The following is a 22,152-nucleotide window of genomic DNA, read 5'->3' as shown; positions in this document are numbered from 1 at the left end:
TAAGCCCCTCCCCCTCCATGACCAAACAAAGGCATCGTTGTTGGTTTTTATTGTAAATTTCACAAGGTTCTGGTTTTCATTTGTTTGTTTAATGAAAAAAAATTGAAATAAGAGTAAAAAAAAAAAACCTTCATCGTCCATCATGAGGCCGCTGTTCATCATCATCATCATCATCACATGGAAACACAGTTAAATCAGAACGAACAGCCTCAGTTTAAAGATCTGAGTCTTTTCACACAAAAAAGTACACTTTTAAACTTTGACTCTGTGTGTGTGTCAGACAGTGTGTGTGTGTGTGGACACTCTGTTCAGGTACGTCTTCATGGTGTTGATGAGGTCGCTCTCCTCCTCAAGAGTCAGGTCCAGATAATCGTCCTCATGATGAGAGAGATCCTCCAACACTTCACTGACCAGCTGCTCATCCTCTGTACACACCCACACCCACACACACACAGTGAAGCTAACTGTAGCTGTGCTCTTATTTTGAAAGTTCTGTGTCTGTCTCTCACCTTTGGATGGGGAAGAGGTGGAGGACGAGGAGGTGGATGGCTCCTCAGAGTTGGGGGAGGCTGAGGTTGAGGGCGGGGACAGGAAGCCGTTGTTGTCCAGCAGCAGCTGAGCGGCTGATTGGACGTCGCCCCCCGTCAGACGCAGCGCCGCCTCGGACGCTTCTCTGTCAAAACCCAGATACTGCAGCTGCAGACAGACAGGAAGTGTGGTGTGACACACTGAAAATGTGTCACATGACCGTTCAGCTGTCAACAGGAAGTACCTGGTTGACCTTCTCTGGACTGGCGGTGGACGCCTCGTTGTCATTGGTGGCCTGAGCTGCCTGACTGGCGTCCTGCAGGATCTGAGGGAGACACACGAGCACACGTCACATGACTGACGCTGTCACTCACTGTGGCACAGCGTGACGACCACACACTGACCTCACAGGCCCGGTTAACGTCTCCGTTGGCGCGGTGCAGGGCGGCGGCAGCGTCTCTGCGGGAGAATCCCAGCTCAGTGAGGACGGTGATGTCCTCCGTCCTCTTCCTCCTCTTCTGACGCTCTTGCCACTTCAGCTCCTCACGCTCCTGAAAACAGAGACACGTTTGTGCAGCTGACGTCCATCTGACGTCCAGCTTACGTCCAGCTGACGTCCAGCTTACGTCCCGCTCCTGGACTCACCTGTCTGCGGTTGGTGATGTGGGTGGCGGCCTCCTGCAGGTCGCCTCCACACGCTCGGAGCCCGAGGCGAGCCTCACGCTCGGTGAAACCCAGCGCCATGAGCTGCGCCATTTTGTCAGAGTCCAGACACAGACGAGCGAACAGAGACTCCACCTGAGGAACACGAGTATGACTCTACGTTTATTCACCACACTCACAGGTCACATGATCACAACCTGTTGCCGTGGTGACAGTCACCTTGGTCAGCTGATGTTGAGCCTGAGCGTCGTTTCCTTCGATGTAGAAGAGGAGACACTGGAGGAGATAGAGACGCAGGAACAACACTTCTTCTCTGCCTGTGTTACCCTGACAACACACACACACACACACACACACACACACACACACACACACACAGGTCATCTTTTCTGCTCACTGACTTCAGTACTCATGTGTGTCTCTGTGTGTGTACCTGGATCAGGAGCAGTCTCTGTGCGCGCGTGCGTGTGTGTGCGCGCGCGTGTGCGTGCATGCATGCACACTTGAATCAGGAGCAGTCTCTGTGTGTGTGTGCGTGTGTGTGTGTGTGTACCTGGACCAGGAGCAGTCTCTGTGTGTGTGTGTGTGTGTGTGTGTACCAGGTATTACTAATGTTGTGGGGACCAAAACCTGTTTACACAGTCACATTATGGGGACTTGTCCTCCTTGTGGGGACAAAAAGCAAGTCCCCATAACGTAAATTACTACATTTTAAGGTGAAGATATGTTTCATGGTTAGGTTGAGGTTAGGATTAGGATTAGGCCACTAGTAATTGTGGTTAAGGTTAGAGTAAGTCTCCAAGAAATGAATGTAAGTCAATGCAATGTCCCCTCAAGTCATGAATGTCGAACATGTGTGTGTGTGTGTGTGTGTGTGTGTGTACCTGGATCAGGAGCAGTCTCTCTGTGTGTGTGTGTGTGTGTGTACCTGGACCAGGAGCAGTCACTGGCCGTTTCTCAATACTCAAGTTGGGAAGTATATACTTGAGAAGTACGCTGGGAGTATATACTTGGCAAGTATGGGAGTACACAAGTATGTGGTTGTTTCTCAACACTCAAGTAAACAAGTATGTATGTATTGTTCTGCTGTTTGAATGGTGGCTGGCGCCAAGTGCTGCAGCCTCATTACCGCCACCTACGGTGTTGATAAATATGAAACATATGAAATACTTTTAAAAAATGCATATATATTGTTATTATTTTTCACATTTTAAATATTTAACTTCATTTATTAATTCATTTCTATTAAAATATACAATACAATGTGGAAAATAGATATTACAGCATTGTATTGTATGTACTGTATTGTAAACGTGCAACGTGCTACTTTCCTCTCCTTTTACCAAGTGCAATATATAAAATAACATCCATCAACTCTGCTGTACAATGTACTGTATGCACTATCATATACTGCATATTTCCCTTACTGGCTCCCACTGTAAATACTTGAAATACTTTTTTACATATCCTTCTAATTTTTATCGAAGGTATTGGTGCACTGTTTTGTTGTTTCTTCTTTTATTCTTTTATCTCTTCACTTGCACTACTAGAGCTGTCCTTTAATCTCGTTGTACACTGTATAATGACAATAAAGGTGATTCTGATTCTGATTGTAGAGTAGTGTATATATATATATATATATATCAGGGGTCGCTTTAACATATGGGCTTAAAGTGCAGACTCTCAGCTGTAATTTGAGAGTATTCACATCCAAATCGGAGCAAGGGTTTAGGAATTACAGCTCTTTAATACGTAGCCGCCTCTTTTTCAAGGGACCAAAAGTAATTGGACAATTGACTCAGAAGGCTGCAAAAAAAAATAACATGGCTGCATGGGCTATTCCATCGTTAACATGTCATCAATTAAGCAGTTAAAAGGTCTGGAGTTGATTCCAGGTGTGGCGTTTGCATTTGGAAGCTGTTGCTGTGAACACACAACATGTGGTCAAAGGAGCTCTCAATGGAGGTGAAACAGACCATCCGGAGGCTGAAAAAAAAGAAGAAATCCATCAGTGGCCAAATCAACAGTTTGGTACATTCTGAGAAAAAAAGAGTGCACTGGTGAGCTTGGGAACTCAAAAAGGCCTGGACGTCCACGGAAGACAACAGTGGTCGATGATCGCAGAATCCTTTTCATGGTGAAGAAAAACCCCTTCACAACATCCACTCAAGTGAAGAACACTCTCCAGGAAGTAGGTGTATCAATATCTAAGTCTACCATAAAGAGAAGACTTCATGAAAGTAAATACAAAGGATTCACCACAAGGTGCAAACCATTCATCAGCCTCAAAAATAGAAAGGCCAGAAATGACTTTGCCAAAAAACACCTGAAGAAGCCAGCCCAGTTCTGGAACAGCATTCTTTGGACAGATGAGACTAAGATCAACCTGTACCAGAATGATGGGAAGAAGAAAGTTTGGAGAAGAATTGGAACAGCTCATGATCCAAAGCACAACACATCTTCTGTAAAACATGGTGGAGGCAGTGATGGCATGGGCATGCATGGCTTCCAATGGCACTGGGTCACTTGTGTTTATTTATGATGTGACAAAAGACAGAAGCAGCCGGATGAATTCTGAAGTGTATAGGGTTATACTTTCTGCTCAGATTCAGCCAAATGCAGCAAAGTTGATCGGACGGCGCTTCACAGTACAGATGGACAATGATCCAAAACATACTGCAAGAGCAACCCAGGAGTTTTTTTAAAGCAAAGAAGTGGAATATTCTGCAATGGCCGAGTCAATCACCAGATCTCAACCCAATCGAGCATGCATTTCACTTGCTCAAGACAAAACTTAAGGCAGAAAGACCCACAAACAAGCAACAACTGAAGACAGCTGCAGTAGGGCCTGGCAAAGCATCACAAAGGAGGAAACCCAACGTTTGGTGATGTACATGGGTTCCAGACTTCAGGCAGTCATTGCCTGCAAAAGATTCTCAACAAAATATTGAAAGTAACATTTTACTTAGGGTTATGTTTATTTGTCCAATTACTTTTGAGCCCCTGAAATGAGGAGTGTTTGTATAAAAATAGCTACAATTCCTACATGTTTAATCATATATTTTTGTTCAACCCCTTGAATTAAACCTTAAATTTTGCACTTCAATTCCGTTGTAGTTGTTCCATTTCAAATCCAATGTGGTGGCATTCAGAGCCTAAATCATGAAGATTGTATCACTGTCCAAATATTTCTGGGCCTAACTGTATATACAGCGGAGAAAATAAGTATTGAACGCGTCAACATTTTTCTCAGTAAATATATTTCTGATCGGGCTATTGGGATGAAATTTTCACCAGATGTCAGTAACAACCCAAGTTATCCACACATACAAATTAATAAAAACATGAATGTCCATGACAAAAGTTATGTGTAAGTAAGTGAAATGACACAGGGAAAAAGTATTGAACACATGAAGAAAAAAAGGTGTAAGAAGGCACAGGAAGCCAGTATTTAGGAAGCAATCCTGCCCCCTATCAGTGCAAATTAATATTAGCTGGATAAGTCGTAATCGGTGGCCTATAAAGGTTTCTCATTATCAAGGTGACACTCAAGAAGCATTTCAAGATGGATAAAAGCAAAGAGCTGCCCCAAGACCTTCGCAAGCTTATTGTAGACAAACATACGGATGGCATTGGTTACAGATGTATATCTAAACTTCTGAATGTTCCAGTGAGCACTGTTCGAGCTATTATTCGGAAGTGGAAAGAACATCGTTACACCATTAACCGACCGCGACCAGGTGCTCCTCACAAGATTACTGACAGAGGAGTCCATAGAATAATTAGAAGAGTTGTCCAAGAACCAAGGACCACTCGCGGAGATCTTCAGAAAGACCTTGAAGAAGCAGGTACAGTTGTTTAAAAAAAAAAAACAATAAGTAATGCACTCCACCGCCATGGCCTCTATGCACACTCACCACGCAAGATACCACTGCTCAAGAAAAGGCATGTGGAAGCTCGCTTAAAGTTTGCTGCACAACATTTGGACAAGCCAATGTTATACTGGGAAAATATAATCTGGGTCAGATGAGACCAAAATTGAACTCTTTGGCTGTCATAACATACAATACGTTTGGAGGAGAAATGGCGCTGCACATCACCCTAAAAACACCATACCAACAGTGCAGTTTGGAGGTGGGAGCATCATGGTGTGGGGCTGTTTTTCAGCATCTGGCACTGGCAGACTTCATGTAACTGAAGGAAGGATGAATGGAGAAATGTATTGTGATATTCTTGATAAGAATCTGCTGCCATCCACAAGGATGCTGAAGATGGTGGACCTTTCAGCAAGACAATGATCTCAAACACAAAACCAAGGAAACAATCAATTGGTTTAAGAGAAAGAAAATCAAGCTGTTAGAATGGCCCAGTCAATCACCCGACTTGAATCCGAATGAAAACATCTGGAAAGAACTGAAGATCAGAGTTCATAGAAGATGCCCCCGGAACCTTCAAGATTTGAAGACAATTTGTGTGGAAGAATGGGCAAAAATCACAGCTGATCAATGTGTGCGACTAGTTTCTCCATACAGGAGGCGTCTTGAAGCTGTCATTACCAACAAAAGCTTTTCTACTAAGTATTAAATAAATTTCAGCAAGTGTATTCAATACTTTCTCCCTGTGTCATTTCACTTTATTACACACAACTTCATTTGTGGACTCATTTGTTTTTATTTCTTTGTATGTGTGGATAACTTGGGTTGTTACTGACATCTGGTGAAAATTTCATCCCAATAGCCCCATCGGAAATATATTTAGTGAGAAAAATGTTGACGTGTTCAATACTTATTTTCTCCGCTGTATACAGCGAACACTTCCGGGTTTGAGAACCGTCCTCGCTGTTCGCTTACTTGAGAATTGGAACAGAACTGGGACTGAGGCTGATGACGTTTTCACAAGTACGGGAGTATGCAAGTACGCACAAGTACGCACAAGTACACACAAGTACAGATATTGAGAAACGGCTTCTCTCTCTGTCTGTGCGTGTGTGTGTACCTGGATCAGGAGCAGTCTGTGTGTGTGTGTGTGTGTGTGTGTGTGTGTGTGTGTGTGTGTGTGTGTGTGTGTGTGTGTGGGTGCGTGCGTGCGTGCGTACCTGGATCAGGAGCAGTCTCTCTGTGTGTGTGTGTGTGTACCTGGATCAGGAGCAGTGTGTGTGTGTGTGTGTGTGTGTGTGTGTACCTGGATCAGCAGTCTCTCTCTCTGTTGTCCGTAACACTGACAGAATCCGTCCTCTGCGAGCGTGTGTGTGTGTGTGTGTGCACCTGGATCAGGAGCAGTCTCTCTCTCTCTCTCTCTCCCTCCTCTCTCTCTCTGTGTGTGTGTGTATGTGTGTGTGTACCTGGATCAAGAGCAGTCTCTCTCTCTGTTGTCCATAACACTGACAGAATCCGTCCTCTGCTCTCTGCAGTCGAGTCTTGCCGTCGTCCAGACAGCTGAGCGCCTCCAGAGCTCGGTAACACCACACGATGTCCAGCTGCAGGACTGCAAAGTTATCTACACACCTGAGTAGGGATGAGTCGCACACACTGGACACACGGACACACACACACACAGAGTCAGCGCTCCTGTATGATGTCACTGATGATGTCACTGTGTGTGTGTGTGTACCTGAACTGTTGGTCAGCCTTCAGCAGGTGACACAGAGCGCTGTCATACTGTTTCTTCTTCATCAGAGAGCGACCTTTCTCATGGAGACCCATGGCCAAGATCAGAGCCTACACACACACACACATACACACACACACACACACACACACATTATATACATAAATATATATATATATGTGTATATATATGTACAGTGAACATATATATATATATATATATCTATACATAGAGGGAGACACACAAGCACACGTCACATGACTGACGCTGTCACTCACTGTGGCACAGCGTGACGACCACACACTGACCTCACAGGCCCGGTTAACGTCTCCGTTGGCGCGGTGCATATTACATATATATGTAAATAATGTGTGTGTGTAGACGAATGTGTCCGTGTGTGTACCTTCCTCTCAGTGGGTGGGATCTTTAGTGGGTTTCCTCTCTGGTCTGCAATCTCCAGGAAGGGTGTGTCTTCACTGCCGTCTGAAACACACAGATCATCTTCATCAGTACATGTGGTTATCTTCGTCAGTGAACTGCATTTAAAGAATTAAAACCTTCTTTTTGGATAAAGCTGATAGTTAGAGCTCAGAGAAGCATGAAGCAGCGTCTAAACTTAGAACTTTCTGCTCCTGGTCTTTGTCCTCTGTCTCGCCACCATTTTTCCTTTCACCCCAACCAGTTCAGGCAGATGCTGCTCATCTTCTGGCTCTCTCCCAGTGAGCGGTGAGTGAGCACAGTGAGTGAACACACCTCTCTGTGGTCAGTGAGCAGTGAGTGAGGGGTCAGTGAGCAGTGAGTGAGCGGTCAGTGAGTGAGCGGTCAGTGAACGTACCTCTCTGTGGTCAGTGAGCGGTCAGTGAACGTACCTCTCTGTGGTCAGTGACCAGTGAGTGAGCGGTCAGTGAACGCACCTCTCTGTGGTCAGTGAGTGAGCAGTCACTCAGTGAGTGAGCGGTCAGCGAGTGAACACACCTCTCTGTGGTCAGTGAGCGGTCAGTGAACAAACCTCTCTGTGGTCAGTGAGCAGTGAGTGAGTGGTGAGTGAGTGAGCGGTCAGTGAGCGGTTAGTGAGCAGTGAGTGAGCGGTGAGTGAGCAGTGAGTGAGCGGTCAGTGAGCTGTCAGTGAGCGGTCAGTAAGCGGTGAGTGAGCGGTCAGTGAGTGAGTGGTCAGTGAGCGGTCAGTGAGCAGTCGGTGAGTGAGTGGTCAGTGAGTGAGTGTGCGGTCGGTCAGTGTGCAGTCGGTGAGTGAGCGGTCAGTGAACACACCTCTCTCTGACAGGATCTGGAAACCCTTGTGTGTCCTCTGCAGACTCTCACTCTGCTCCTTCTTCTTCTGCTCTTCTTCTCTCATCTGTTGCTTCAGTTCAGCGTCGCTCACCTTCAGCACCATCACTTTACTGTGGTTCTTCACTCCCTGCTCGTCCAGACGCCGCTCTGCACACACACACGCACACGTTACAGAGTGTCATGGGTCGATGGGCTGATTGATCAGGTGTGAGTGACCTCACCTGGACACAGAGTTTTCCCGTTCAGGATCAGTTTGAAGAATCTGAGGTCAAAGTCTTTTCCAATCCTACGACAGAGACACACACAGTGTGTGAGCAAGTGTGTGTGTGTGAGCGTGTGTGTGTGTGTGTGTGTGTGTGTGTGTGTGTGTGTGTGTGTGTACCTGTCCACCACCTCCTGAGTGGACACGTCCAGCCTCGTCTCCAGGTAATTCTTTGGATCCTGAAACAAAGTGATGAACAATAAAGTTTTTGTAGCATTAGCAGCCATGTGGGTGGAGAAATGTTTTTCATCATTATGGTCACATGACCACACAGATATAAACAGGAAGCATGGACAACACAACAACCACACAGATTAGGGATGTCCCGATCCGATATTGATATCGCTCCAATGTCAGCCAAAAAAACGAGTATCGGATTATATCGGACTGCTTCTAAAATCTCCGATATAAGCGCTCCGATACAATAGTCCATTCCGCTCAAGCACTTCTATACAGCAGCGCCCTTTGTGATCTCGTGGGCTCTGCATGTTGGATGCATGTAGATCACATGATCACAACAGCATGTGTGTTTTAAATGTGTCCTGAAGCTCCACACACAGAGCTAAGTACGTCTGCGGGGCCGATCCTCGGGCTCCGGGTTTACCTGCGGGACAAGTCGCTCACCCTGTGTGGGTTGGACTAATCCAAAATAGTGAAAACAAGGGGGGTGTTCTCTGAAGACACGCTGTTACCTGTGAAACACAGCTGCTCTGAAAACACCCCCATGGGCACTTAGTACTTTCCTCCTGATGAAATAATCATATGGAAACTGTATGAAATTTACATGGCAAAAAATCCAATATTCTTATGTTGAAGGTTAAAATTGATGTAACCATTGGATAATAAATGGGTCAGTTTTTACTAGTTTTTCATACCTATTGTTCTCTGTTTAATTAATCACTTGATCAAGACTATTCTAACATTCCACACTACAAAATAAGTCATTAGAGTATGTATGATCCGTGCTGATATCGTATCGATATCGGCCAATACTCAAGGCTGCAATATCGGTATCGTATCGGAAGTGAAAAAGGGACATCCCTACCACAGATTTCAAAATAAAGGTCTAGGTTTGTGTTTTGGTGGTGAGCATATGCGGTGACTCCACCCCCTCTCCCACCTTCCTGCTCTCTCTGGGCAGCAGCAGCTCCAGCGTGGCCACGTGTGTCTCTCTGTACGTCTTATTTCCTTTCCCTCGCCTCACCGCCTGGATTCTGATGGACTCCAGAGTGCCACCTACCTCTGACACAGGCAGACACAGCAGAGGAGCGTAACGCTCCACCAGCTCCTGCGTGTGGAAATGTTTTTATTTATTATTGAAACATTTAAACTTCTCTCTTGTGATTAAATCAAACACCGTTTCCTCATCACCTGCATGTGCGGCGCCCCCTGCTGCTCGCCGTCGTCCTCGGTGTACGGAGGGTTCCACAGCTGGATCTTCTCCTGCTTCAGAAGGTTCTTCAGCTTTGCCTCCATGTTTTGCTCCACCATTGTCTCTGCAAGAGGCTGAGCCACGGGGACACAGGAACAGGAAGTTGAAGGTGGTGGAGCGAGGAGAGACCACCTGATGTGTGGACAGAAAATGTTGTTGTTGCTTTAAGGACGGACGCGTAAGTCCTTGTTGATTTCACCGACAGGACTTTGAAATTTCGATTGGTTTATTCTTGTCTTTGTACTTCATCTTATTTTACACTTGTGTGGGATCAATAAAGTCTCATTTAATTTAATTTAATTTAATTTAATTTAATTTAATTTAATTTAATAAAAAAAAACACAAGACAATGGTTTGAATGATTTTGAGTGAAAACAAAGTTTATCACTAAATTAATTGGCCAATGAGTAAAGACACACTGGAAATAAGACAAAAGTATATTTAATGTTTTTTATGTTTTCCCATTTACTCTCTGATCACGTGATCACTCTTTCACTTTCACTCTCCGCGGGTTTGTGACTCGGCAAAATTAAAGAGAATTTAAATGTGTTCCGTGTCAAAACAGAATCCTTATAAAAGCTCAGTGAACGCATCATTCGCCGTGACGTCACTGTCATAGATGACATTAACCGTTATCTTCACTCAGTGAGCCTTTCGCCGTGTGACGTCACTGTCATCGACGACATTAACAGTTAGCTTCACTCAAAGTTAGCCGCTAGCTTCAAACTCGAGCCTCTTCCCCGGAGTTCCCGCTCTAAAGCCGCCATATTTCCGCTGCGTCATGTTTCAGTGACTCACCTCAGTGTCACGGAACACAGACACGAACAGCTGCGTGGATTTGGACACGCGTGAAACCTCCGCGAAGCGTCCACGTCTCCGCCGATGTTGTTGTTGTTATGGGTTTGCGGCAGTTTGTGCTGACGTCACTGAGCAGGAAGAGGCGTCACTCTGGGTTTCGCGAGCCGCTCAACGTAAGCCACGCCCACCAGCACCCAAAACACTCATCCTCCAAAACAAGAGACTTTGTTTCACTAAAATAAAATAAAATAAAATAAAATAAAATAAAATAAAATAAAATAAAATAAAATGCACTAGATGTGGAAAAAAAGGCCAGAATTGTGAGATTAAAGTCTGAATTGTGACTTTAATCTAAAATAAAACTGTGAAACCAAAGCTTCTAACAAATGTTACACTGAATAATATAACATATAAAATAGTTCAAGGAAATAAAATAAAACTATATATAAAGTTATAATATATATATATTTAACATTTATTGAATGATTTGACATACATATGTATGTTGTTTTGTTAATTCATGTTAAAGATTAAGTTCACAGTGTCAGACTCTCATCACTCCATCTATGAAACTAATCCTGAATCCAGATCCTGGTATTCATGTTGTCACTGGACATCAGTCACTGATGTTTCCTGCGAGAAGAGGAAGTGAAGACTTTTATTTTGACAGTCAGAAGGACGAGTACATGCCCAGTTTCCTCGCCGTCTCTGAGATTCTCTGTGTTTTCCTGCTGGGGAACGGGTAGTAGCTCTGGTTCTGGCTCTGGTTCTTGCTCTGGTTCAGGTGGACCCAGGAGGACGAGCCCTCAGTGCCCACACTCTGCTGCCTGATGATCTTCATCTGCCTGGAGCTCCTGCTGGTTCTGGTTCTGGTCTTTAAAACTGTGGCCTGGCTCTTCAGGTCAGCGTGCAGGGCAGAGGTGGAACTGCAGGGGGAGCTAAAGGCTACAGGTGTGACATCAGCACAGGTCAGAGCGTCGGGGGCGTGGCCTGCTGTGGACCAGACACATGAATTCTGTTGACAGGGGTCGAGAGAAGCCGAGACTGGATCCACGTCAGAAGCACAGACTGGCTCTGTACTGGGTCTGTGTTCATCTTCTCTGGTGCTGCAGGGAGAATCTGACAAGTCATAGGAAGAAGATGATGATGACGGTGATGATGACGGTGATGATGATGATGAAGAAGAAGAGCGCCTGGAAAACAACAAGAAAGAAAAGCTTTGATGAAACCGAGAAACGAAGTTTATAAAAACAAGGATTATAAAAATATAAATATAAATCTACTTTACAAGACGCGTGTAATAAAATCTAGGTCACTTTAAGTTTCTATGATGTGTCACATGATCGCACCTTTATGTCACTGTTAGACTTTTATAAAACACACACACGAGTTGTTGATGCACTGCTGCCTCCATCACTAACTTCACATTTCCTATTTTGTTAATTCGGCTTTTAAAATCCTTTGTTCAGATTGACCTCAGTGACACTAAGTGGCAGCAGAGGACCAGCGGCTCCTGTGTCCATGCCAGCTTAAATCACTGATTTTCTCTCTGAGCTTTGGTGTGGGTGAGTGAGTGGTTTATAAACTTCAGTTTCCTGTGTGAACAGTGTAGTTCTCAGCAGCATGGGACGCTCACAGCTCAGTCAGTACCTTATCTTAAGAGTGAACCTTCATGTTGACTGTGTAAACAACCGAAACATATTTGTTAAAGATGAGGATTTTCAGTCACATGTTTATTTTAAAAACGGTCTTTCTGAGTCTGTCAAAAGGGGCGGGGCTTGTCCATGTTTGTCCAGGAAAAGTCGCAGACAGGGACACAAGAGTGAGTGGAAGTGAAGAAAACGCCAGGCATTATGGGTAATAATGGCTTCCCCTCCATAAATTAAAAACAACATTTAACTCAAAACCAGGTGTGTCCACCAAACCAGAAACTACAGAACCACCTTTTTCACTTATTTTCTTTTATTAATATATATGTGTGTGTGTGACTGTGTGTGTGTGTACTTTCATGTGTGTTTAACATGTCAGTGATGTACAGATGGAAATTTGCCCGCAGCAACAATCTGACCCATGTCAGTGTTCACTCATGTCTACTGTGCCTTTTCAAAATAAAAGAAAACTGCTCAGCTTGTTTTTCATGCGTGAACTTTAACAAGTCAATCCTTTTATATAACACGCATGTACGCACGCACACACACCTGGACGAGCAGCTGACGCTGGTGTGTGGGGAACAGGTCGTGGGTAAAGGTGCGGTGACGCCAGAGCAGGAGCGGCGGTGGTGATCCAGGTGGATGTGCCAGGGGTCAAAGGTCGTGGGGTCAAGAGGAGCGATGAAGGTGATATCTGGAGGCGACGACGTCAAACCCTGAGTGACAGGGATGATACTGACAGCGTCTGAGAGCTCCTCTGACACTGACACACACACACACACAGATTTTAACAAACATATTCTTCACATATTCACATTTATTAAATTATATCAATATATCTTTTGTTAAATGACTAAAATGTGTTTTTCTCTTGTTAAAACTGCGTGATTCCAGGTGGTTCAGGCAGGGGGCACTCACAGTGTCAGCTTATTTTTATTAAAAAGTAAAAAACAGTGTGTTCACAGAAAAGAAAGAACATAAAGAAGAGAAAAACACAAATAAGACATTTTTATTCAATAATAATCCTAAAAAGAGAGGATAAAAGTTTAAATGTAAATATAAACTTTTTTCTTCTTCTGCTTTAACACTCAAATCTTTGATCAGATATAATCACACAACTCATCGATACATTCATCAATTCAAAGACATACAATCTTCACATGAAAAGTGCTTTTATTTTGAAACCAAACACCAGAAGAGTTTTCCGCGAACTTGCACGAACGACGTTTTACGACGTTTCCTCGTTCAAACGAGTTTCTACCTTTACGGATGAGTTCTGTTTCATACATTTATCACCATGAAGACAATCTTAAAGATCCGCATCTACTTCCTGCTTTTACTTTGCAAACAGCAGTTTCCGCTATTGTACGGACTTTATCGCGTGACAGAGCGCGGGAAAAGCAGCACAAGTTGTTTGTTTCCGCTCACCTGTGTTGAAGAGCAACACCTGAGTGTGTTTCCTCTGACAGTCTCTGCTGTTCCTGTACTGTTCCCTCAGAGAAGACACGTCCATGTTCTTCATGTTCCTCCTGATCCACCTGCTGCTGCACCTGCTCACCCCGCCCCCTCTGCACCTGCTGACTCCCCCCCCCCCCCCCCCCCGCTCCTCCTCCCTGCTGATAACGTCTCACACACCTGTTGACCACAGAGCTGAACCTCATAGAGAAAGTAGCTGTTTTTAAGTTTGCTGCAGTGTCACAGTGAAGTGGTGAGGTTATACCCCAGTTCTCTGAAGACACATCAGCTGATAACAGTCAATTCTGCTGTGTTAAAGCTTGGGCAGGCAACCTATGTTTGTGGTTATTGATCAATAATTTAATCATAATTTAAATTAACTCATCTGAGAACTCAACTTGTGTTCATGTTTAAATCACTGGTTTTCTCTGTGGACTTTGGTGTAGGAGCATTTCACACAAACACGTTTCACAATCATTTTGAAGTTTAAACTTTATTTGTCAAGTTCACAAACACAAAGAACTTTTCTGAGCATCTGTTCCACAAATGCAACAAAGGAAAGAGAGAGAGGTAAGCCCCGCCCTCAGACACAGACGGGCCAATCACAGCGAGTGTCAGCTTCACAATAATAATGTTAATATGACAGCAAACTAACATTAGCTGGTGGCTACTAACACCATGGCAAATGTCAGTGTGAAAGCATTAGCTTTAGCTCAGTGGCTGCGTCGCTCTGGACCACAAACGACCCAGTACTGGTTCTGAAGGACCAGAACCAGAGCCACAAAAACAGTTTTAACCTGAACAGGTAACAGCGAGCAGCTACAGTGTGTTAGCTTCATACTAACAACACAAGCTAACACAGAGCAGCCACAGTGTTAGCTTCATGCTAACAACACCAGCTAAAACCAAGCAGCTACTGTGTTACCTTCATGTTAACAACACGGCCGACACCAAGCAGCTGCAGTGTGTTAGCTTCATGCTAATACACAAGCTAACACCGAGCAGCTACAGTGTGTTAGCTTAATGCTAACAGCACAAACTTTAGCCTACGCTACAGAATAAAACTTTGCAGTTAGCAGCTAATGCTTACAGCTATTTGTGAGCTAAAGTGGGCGGGGCTTATCACAGGTCAATTCAGTCTAAATGAATCATAAACAGAAAAGTTTTTTTTTTTTAAATAAAATCAGTTTTATCTACAGTGATGATTTTAATCCTAATTATTGATCATAAACTTCAATCACAAAAAACAGCAAAAATATCAACACATTGATGACGTCACTTTCTGTCGTCATTCACAGACCATGCAGGTCAGCAGGAAGTCCAGGTTTACTGATGACGTCACTCATCCTCTCAGAGACCAGCTGAGATCTGATTGGCTCCAGGAAAACCCACAGGCCCCTCCCACCTCCACAGCAACTGACCAATCTCAGACATGACAAAATCCACTAGCAGAGGGTGTCACATTGACTCCTCCCCCCTGTCCTCTCCTCCCTCCTCCTTCACTTCCCCTTCATCACTTCCTCCTTCCTCCTCTCCTGTCCTCTCCTTCATTTCCTCTCCTTTCTCCCTCTCTGTCTCCTCCTGATTTAGCTCCTCCCTCTCTGTCTCTTCATCATCATTTAGCTCCTCCCTCTCTGTATCCTCCTCCTCATTTAGCTCCTCCCTCTCTGTCTCCTCCTCATTTAGCTCCTCCCTCTCTCCTCCCTCTCCTTGTTGACAGGTTTCTGCAGCGTCTCCACAGTTTGTCTCTTTACAGGACTCCTGATCCTGAACCCACTCCTGGTCTTGATCCTGCTCCAGGTCCTGATTCCGGTCCTGATTTTTGACCTGGTCCTGGTCCTGATCCTGGTCTTGATCTGGTTTGCGGTTTGTCTTTGAACTGAACTCTAGGTCTTGTCCAGGGTCAGGTCCTGGTGGTGGACGAGGCAGAGACTCTTTCCTCCTCAGACCTGAAGACACAAGCAGACCCACCAGTGTGTGTGTGTCTGCGTGTGTGTCTATGTGCGCGTGTGTGTGTATACCTGCAGGTGTGAGGACCAGAGCCTGCAGGATGTCTGACAGTGAGACGATACCGATGATACGAGACTCTTCATCAACAACGACCAGTCTGTGAACCTGCACGCACACGCACACGCACACGCACACGCACAGAACTGAAACACAATTGTTTTTAAATGAAAACATAATCATATGGACGTAACCCCGCCCCCCTCTGTGTGTGTGTTTGTCTCACCTCAGCTTTGACGATGCGGTCCACAATGGTGTCCAGAGCCTCCATCTTGTTACACTTCATGACTCCTTCAAAATACTGACTCCTGTGTTTCAGAGCCTGAGTCACTGTCACATCCAGATTATTGTAGGTTTTCTCTGCTGCCAGGTTCTACACACATACACACACACACATTATACACACAAACACACACATTATATACACACATTAAATACACACACATTATATACACATTCGATACACACACACATTATATATAAACACACACATTACAAACACACACACACTATATATACACACATTACACATACACACACACACACATTATATACAAATTATATACACACACACAGAGGTTACAAACACAGCTCATCTGTTTACTCACAATGACGTCAAACTTGGAGTAGATGTCCACAACTTTACCTGTGAACACATGACATCATCACCACCATCATCATCATCATCACCATCACCATCATCACCACCATCAACACCATCATCATCATCATCATCATCAGTTACCATGGTGATCGACCACAGGGAGGGCGGAGACTCTGCGGTGAGTGAAGACAGAGAGGGCGGTGATAAGGGGCGTGTCTGGGTGGATGAAGGCAATGTTGGTGTAGGTTCCCACAGAGAGTTCCTCCAGACTCTGCTTCATGAAGGCTGGCATGGGCATCTCACACAGCTGACACACACACACACACGTTAAACACCCACATGCTTCATCATCATGCCCCTCTCCCTGGCTCGCCCCCTGCCCCTCAGGTGACTCACAAACAGCTGCAGGAACTTGAGGATCCTCTTGTGTGTCAGGATGTAGAGGGCGTTTCCAGTGACCGGGTCAATGACGGGCAGACGGTGGATCTTATTCTTGATCAGTGAGAACACGGCGTCAAACACACTGGAGAGAAGGAGGGGGAGGAGCCACATTACTGCTCTGTTTACTCCACCCTCAAACACACACACGTGCACACACACACACACACACACACATACCTGGTGTCAGGTGAGATGTGGACCAGAGGTTTAAATGTCTCCTGCAGGTAAAGTTCTGTCAACATAAACATATAATGTTATTATTTACAAACAAACAAACAAACAAACAGATGATGTAATCGTCACCTCTCCAGGTCTCGATCTTATGTTCCTCCAGCTCGTAGATCTGAACCTGACAAACACACACAGTCAGAGTGTGTGTGAGTGTGTGTGTGAGTGTGTGTTTGAGTGTGGGTGTTACCATTGGAGATTTGTAGTATCTGGTCAGGATGTTGATAAAGTCTGTGATGGTCAACATTCCTGTAGAAGAGAAGACTGATGGTCACATGACTCTCTCTCAATCAAATCAAAAGGGTCTTTATCGTCATGGTAACGTGCATCTTACATTGCCAAAGCATATATTTATCAACATTGTTCACACTCTTATTTACACACTATATACAATATGTACAATAACTGTATAAACACACATATTAGAGTAGTAAATACAGAGAGTAGCTGCTCTGCTGTCCCTCAGTCTCTGGCAGCTTGACACATATTGTGCTGCTAGCATGTTGCATTTCCTTTTCTCTCCCAGGACAAACTGTGATGATGTTTTCAAATTCAATGTATTGTCTCTCAAGTCTTTGTATGTGTGGCAGTGTAGTAAGAAGTGCACCTCTGTCCTCTCTTGGTTGCCAGGTCTGTCTGTGTCGGCCTGTGGTCACTTCTCCTGTATGAAGTCAGGCTCTTTAACTGTGGTCAGATATTCTGCTCATGTGTATTCACGTTTTAATGCCAGATAACATTCTAGTTTGCTTTGAGTTTTTGTTGACTTTTCCCAGTAGGTGATATAATTTTCCTTTTGCTTGGTGATCATTTGATTGGTCCAGATATTTTGGGGGGTGTTTTGAGGCAGGGGAGGGTTGTTGATGGTCAGCCTCCGGACCAGTTGGCTGAGGGCACTCGTCTCTATGTTGTACTCTTGGCTTTGCAAGGCTTGGTGGTGGTATGAGGCGGGGTCACTAGTTTGGAGGTGTTTATAGAATGACATGGCTCTTTCCTGGATGTAAATAAGGAGTGGGAACTGGCCCAGTTCAGCTCTGCGTGCATTATTTGGTGTTTTTCTCTGGACTCTATGAATGTATTTGCAGAATTCAGTGTGGAAGGTTTCAATGTGATGTTAGTCCCAATTAGAAAAGTCTTGGTTTGTGAGTCTTTCTCTCAGTGTCTCTCTCGCTCACCTACAAAGCTCTGGTTCTTGCTCTCCCAGAGAGGAGCAGCTCTGACTCCATTTGCCACCAGAGCAAAAAACGCTTTCTTCACCTGAAACACAAACAAAACAGCATTAACATGTGTGTATGTGTGTGTGATAGAGTGTGTTTGTGTGTGTGTCACTCACCTGCAGCGTTGTATCAAACACCACCAGTTTGGAGCTGGTCGGGATGATGTCATAACACTTGTGACACTTCATGAAGCGTGTGTAGATGTCTCTCTCTGACACTAACACACACACACACACACACACACACATTAATGCCGTTTATAAACCACTCACTCTCCCGGCAACAAACCCCATAGAGAAAATCAGTGATTTTAGCTGCGGGGACACAGGAGCTGCTAGTCCTCTGCTGCCTCGTGTGGTCACTTTGTGTCACTGAGGTCAATCTGAACAAAGGATTTTAAAAGCTGAATTAACAAAATAAGACTTAGTTAGTGATGGAGGCAGCAGTGGATCAACAACTCCTGAAAATCACTCATTTTCTCTATGAGCTTTGGTGTGAGAGAGTGAACAAGTGTTGTCATGGCAACAGCACAGCTGCTTTTGATCTCTGATTATTGTTTGCCATTTATTGTAGATTTGTTAAAACAGGAAGTAAAGCAGACAGATGTTTAAAGAGACTTGTCTTACCATCATCGGCAGGCTCCGCCTGCTCCGACATGTCATCTGCAACCTCCACCTGCACACGTGACATGACACGCACACAGGCACAATGAACTTGAAAGAATTTAACTTGACTCTCCTGAAATATTGATGAAACCGATCAGCATCACGTGACCCATCAATGAGGTGACGTCAGAGCTCTTTGCAGTTAACTTTGTATAGTATCATACACACATGTATTTATGAATCATTTAATGATGACAAAATATAAATGAAGATGATCAGCCGCTCTGACAGGATCGATACATCTATCAATAACTGTGTGTGTGAACGGCCTGTACACCGCACACATGAATGGGATGAGGCAGCGGATGTTGGCGCAGGTGGGACTGATCATTTCGTCCCCGTGTCCCCGTGATGTTTGATTAAAAGTGATGTCACACCAGCCGAACTTCAGTCTGACAAGTTGTCATTGAGATGACGACGTGTCCACGCGCGGAGTATCGCTATCACGTAGTGTGCGCGGGTTCTCCCTTAAAAGCGCAGATTTGTGAAGCAGCTTTGGTCGCGACATCACTGATGACATGCAGGTGACGTTAGCTAGCACCTACTTCACAGCCGCCGTTCATTAACGATCTTTTCCTCCTTTTCCCGCCACTGGGACTCGTTTCCTCCACGGGTTTAAAAGCTTTTTCACCAGGACACGATAAAAAAAAAACGTCACGGTCTCATATCGCGTATGTGTCCGCGTGCACGAGCCGAGCCGCCGCTAAACCGCTGAAGCTAACCGAGCTAACGGACGCACCTTCCGGTTAGGATTTCAAAATTAAACGAAAATAAATAAAAGTCTTTGATAAAGACTTTTTTATATATACATATATATATATATATATATACATACATATATATATACATACATATATATATACATATATATATATATATACACACACATATATATATATACACATATATATACACATATATACATATATATGTATACATACATATACATATATATGTATACATACATATATACATATATATATATACATACATATATACATATATATATACATATATATACACACACACATATATATATACATATATATATACACATTTATTTATATCTACATATACGGATATATATATACGGATATATACATATATACACATACATACACACACACACATATATATACATATATGTGAGAGAAGAACCTCAGAGAAGATCCTGAGAGAAGAAGAACCTGAGAGAAGATCCTGGGAGAAGAACCCACCAGGTTCCCAACAGGAAGGGCTGGGGCCAGAGGAGGCCTCTGTGGGCAGCAGGAGGAGGAGGAGGTGAAGGAGTGATGTCCTGTGTCTGGAGGTGAAGAGAAGGAACGCAATCTCCTGGTCTCAGGTCGTCTCGGCTCAGTCACATATGTCTCCAGACGGAAGACATTTGTCACCACCTGAGAAGGAGGAGGAGGAGGAGGAGGGGAGGAGGAGCAGAGGCTGTGGGCTGAGAGAGAGGACAGTTATCTATCTTCACAACCTGAACTGTCCCTTTAAATAAGACACACAGAGAGACACACACGCACACCTCTGGCCTTGTCTCTTTTGTTGCGTGTGAACAGTTGGACAGATGCTGATGAAGATGAAGGTTGAGGGTTTGATTCCCTGGAAGTCAACCTAAAGATTCCGCTGAAGCTCAGTCTGACACACACACACACACACACACACACAGAGTCAGACTCCCCCTCCTCTCCTGAATCCCCTCCTCCCTCCAGGTGTGTTTACCTCCGTGGAGTCTTGGGCGGAGCCTCGAGGTGGGCAGAGCCAGGCTTGTTTATGCGAGGACTGGAAGGTCGACTGAACACAGACTGGTGGAGGAGGAGGCTCCTGGTGGAAGGGGCTGAGTGACACAGAGGCTCCGCCTGCAAGAGGAAGGGCGGAGAATTTACTTGAGGTCACGTTTGAGGGTTCAAACTGATGACGATGACGACCTACCTTCCTGGCTTCGCCTCTCTCAGCACTGCCTGTTTCTCCATCCATCACTGACACGCACACACACACAGAGAATCAGGCTGTAACCTGACAGAACCAGCTCCCAAGATGCTGAGGGGGCGTAGCCTGTTCTCCTGCTGCATCATGGGAAAGTTTGTGTGATTAACATCTGCTGACGGTCACACCCACATTCCTCACACAGGTGACCTTCAGGTTAAAGGTCAAGATAAAATCATGCTATGATGTGAGAAAGGGGGCATGGCAAGCAGGTTCCCACGGTCACGTTTCTTTAAATCTTCAGGTGTTGACATCACTGCATTAGCAACAGGTTTAAGACACGCCCACTGAGATTAAACAACACTAAACTGAAAAATTACTTTATATTGTTACATTAGTGTTAACGGTGACATAGACCGGAAGCTCCAATTAACGCTGCGTTTGTGTGTGTATCTGCGTCATTACCTCGTTTATGAAACCCTAAAGTTTCAGAACAACAGTTCAGCCACTGCTGAGAAAATAGTGTTGTATTATTTTCCTGGGCTCTGCGAAGCGGATCGGCACTTCCCTATGCTGATGTCGTCCACCATGCTGAATCCTCACCACTCCTCTCACCACCGTAGCGCCTCCTGAGGAGCGTCAGTGAGGAGATATTTTTGATCGGCTCGTTTGCAGCGACTAGGAGGTTTTTAACCATGAAAACAAGTTCATATATGTAAGTAGACCTCCATAACTAACATATATGTGCTATACCAGCATTCGATGTCACCTTTAATGATGTAGACAGTCAGTTTTAAATCTTAAGTCTTAAAATTAACCAGTTAACCACACACACACACACACACACGCACAGTACCTTATGATGTTCAGGGTCCAGAACAATCAACTAATTATCCAATAAAGATGCACACACTCCAGCGTGTGTGTGTCGCTCTCTCACTTGTCCACACTCTTATTTTACCTTTGACTCCTCCCGCTCTCCCTCCTGTGTGTGAGTGAGTGTGAGAACAGCTGCAGTGACATTTCCCACCCTGTAGGTAGATGACCTCAGGGGTCAAAGGTCAAACCTGAGAAGTAGAAAAAAAAAAATCAGTGGCTGTTTCTCAATATCTATACTCCTTACTACATACATACGGCCAGTATGAATACTCAACCTTGACGTCCTGCAGGGGGCAAGATAGTGTGTTTGTGTGAGTGAGAGAGAGTGTGTGCGCATGTGAGTGAGTGCGTGTAAGAGTGTGTGTGAGTGTAAGAAAGAGTGTGTGTGCGCATGTGTGTGAGTTCACCCTCATACTTCCTGTCGCCAAGTCATCACACTGGTCATGTCGGTCAGAGTCAGCTCCTGTTAGCCCCGCCCCCTCATTCAGCAGACAGTAATCTCAT

At 44.7% G+C, this 22,152-nt stretch overlaps 3 protein-coding genes across 11 annotated transcripts; all 3 read right to left on the bottom strand.

Annotated features, from left to right (window-relative positions):
* Positions 1 to 32: 32 nt before the first annotated feature.
* nub1 (negative regulator of ubiquitin-like proteins 1) lies at positions 33 to 10,729 on the bottom strand. 3 transcript variants are annotated; one of them, XM_058646059.1, is made up of 15 exons: positions 10,581 to 10,729; positions 9,722 to 9,914; positions 9,471 to 9,638; positions 8,471 to 8,529; positions 8,310 to 8,374; positions 8,068 to 8,235; positions 7,202 to 7,281; positions 6,802 to 6,908; positions 6,533 to 6,719; positions 1,411 to 1,518; positions 1,174 to 1,326; positions 933 to 1,079; positions 773 to 853; positions 510 to 696; positions 33 to 425 (listed from the first exon to the last, which is right to left on the bottom strand). In XM_058646059.1, the coding sequence occupies exons 2-15, from the start codon at positions 9,839 to 9,841 to the stop codon at positions 277 to 279; spliced, it is 1,779 nt and encodes a 592-aa protein (XP_058502042.1). In that variant the 5' UTR covers positions 9,842 to 9,914; positions 10,581 to 10,729; the 3' UTR covers positions 33 to 276. The 3 variants fall into 3 exon arrangements, with proteins under 3 accessions (XP_058502042.1, XP_058502059.1, XP_058502051.1); XM_058646076.1 differs by having other exon boundaries at positions 782 to 853; XM_058646068.1 differs by having other exon boundaries at positions 9,722 to 9,856; positions 10,581 to 10,716.
* Positions 10,730 to 11,250: 521 nt separating this feature from the next.
* Positions 11,251 to 13,784, bottom strand: LOC131442523 (uncharacterized protein DDB_G0271670-like). The gene is made up of 3 exons (XM_058612440.1): positions 13,658 to 13,784; positions 12,779 to 12,992; positions 11,251 to 11,773 (listed from the first exon to the last, which is right to left on the bottom strand). The coding sequence occupies exons 1-3, from the start codon at positions 13,749 to 13,751 to the stop codon at positions 11,251 to 11,253; spliced, it is 831 nt and encodes a 276-aa protein (XP_058468423.1). The 5' UTR covers positions 13,752 to 13,784.
* Positions 13,785 to 14,158: 374 nt separating this feature from the next.
* LOC131470276 (5'-AMP-activated protein kinase subunit gamma-2-like) lies at positions 14,159 to 22,004 on the bottom strand. Of its 7 annotated transcripts, XM_058646025.1 has the most exons (19): positions 21,924 to 22,004; positions 21,626 to 21,836; positions 21,235 to 21,398; positions 20,776 to 20,909; positions 20,566 to 20,702; positions 20,369 to 20,481; positions 20,031 to 20,287; positions 18,805 to 18,853; positions 18,295 to 18,395; positions 18,137 to 18,218; positions 17,155 to 17,213; positions 17,040 to 17,085; positions 16,914 to 16,968; positions 16,692 to 16,818; positions 16,437 to 16,602; positions 16,300 to 16,337; positions 15,918 to 16,064; positions 15,706 to 15,799; positions 14,159 to 15,633 (listed from the first exon to the last, which is right to left on the bottom strand). In XM_058646025.1, the coding sequence occupies exons 4-19, from the start codon at positions 20,818 to 20,820 to the stop codon at positions 15,143 to 15,145; spliced, it is 2,007 nt and encodes a 668-aa protein (XP_058502008.1). In that variant the 5' UTR covers positions 20,821 to 20,909; positions 21,235 to 21,398; positions 21,626 to 21,836; positions 21,924 to 22,004; the 3' UTR covers positions 14,159 to 15,142. The 7 variants fall into 7 exon arrangements, with proteins under 7 accessions (XP_058502008.1, XP_058501982.1, XP_058501999.1 ...); XM_058645999.1 differs by having other exon boundaries at positions 14,159 to 15,799; XM_058646016.1 differs by having other exon boundaries at positions 14,159 to 15,799; positions 20,061 to 20,287.
* Positions 22,005 to 22,152: the final 148 nt, after the last annotated feature.

The sequence above is a fragment of the Solea solea genome, chromosome 1 (assembly GCF_958295425.1).
Source record: "Solea solea chromosome 1, fSolSol10.1, whole genome shotgun sequence".
Classification (NCBI taxonomy): domain Eukaryota; kingdom Metazoa; phylum Chordata; class Actinopteri; order Pleuronectiformes; family Soleidae; genus Solea; species Solea solea.
This window is presented reverse-complemented; position numbering and strand designations above follow the sequence as displayed.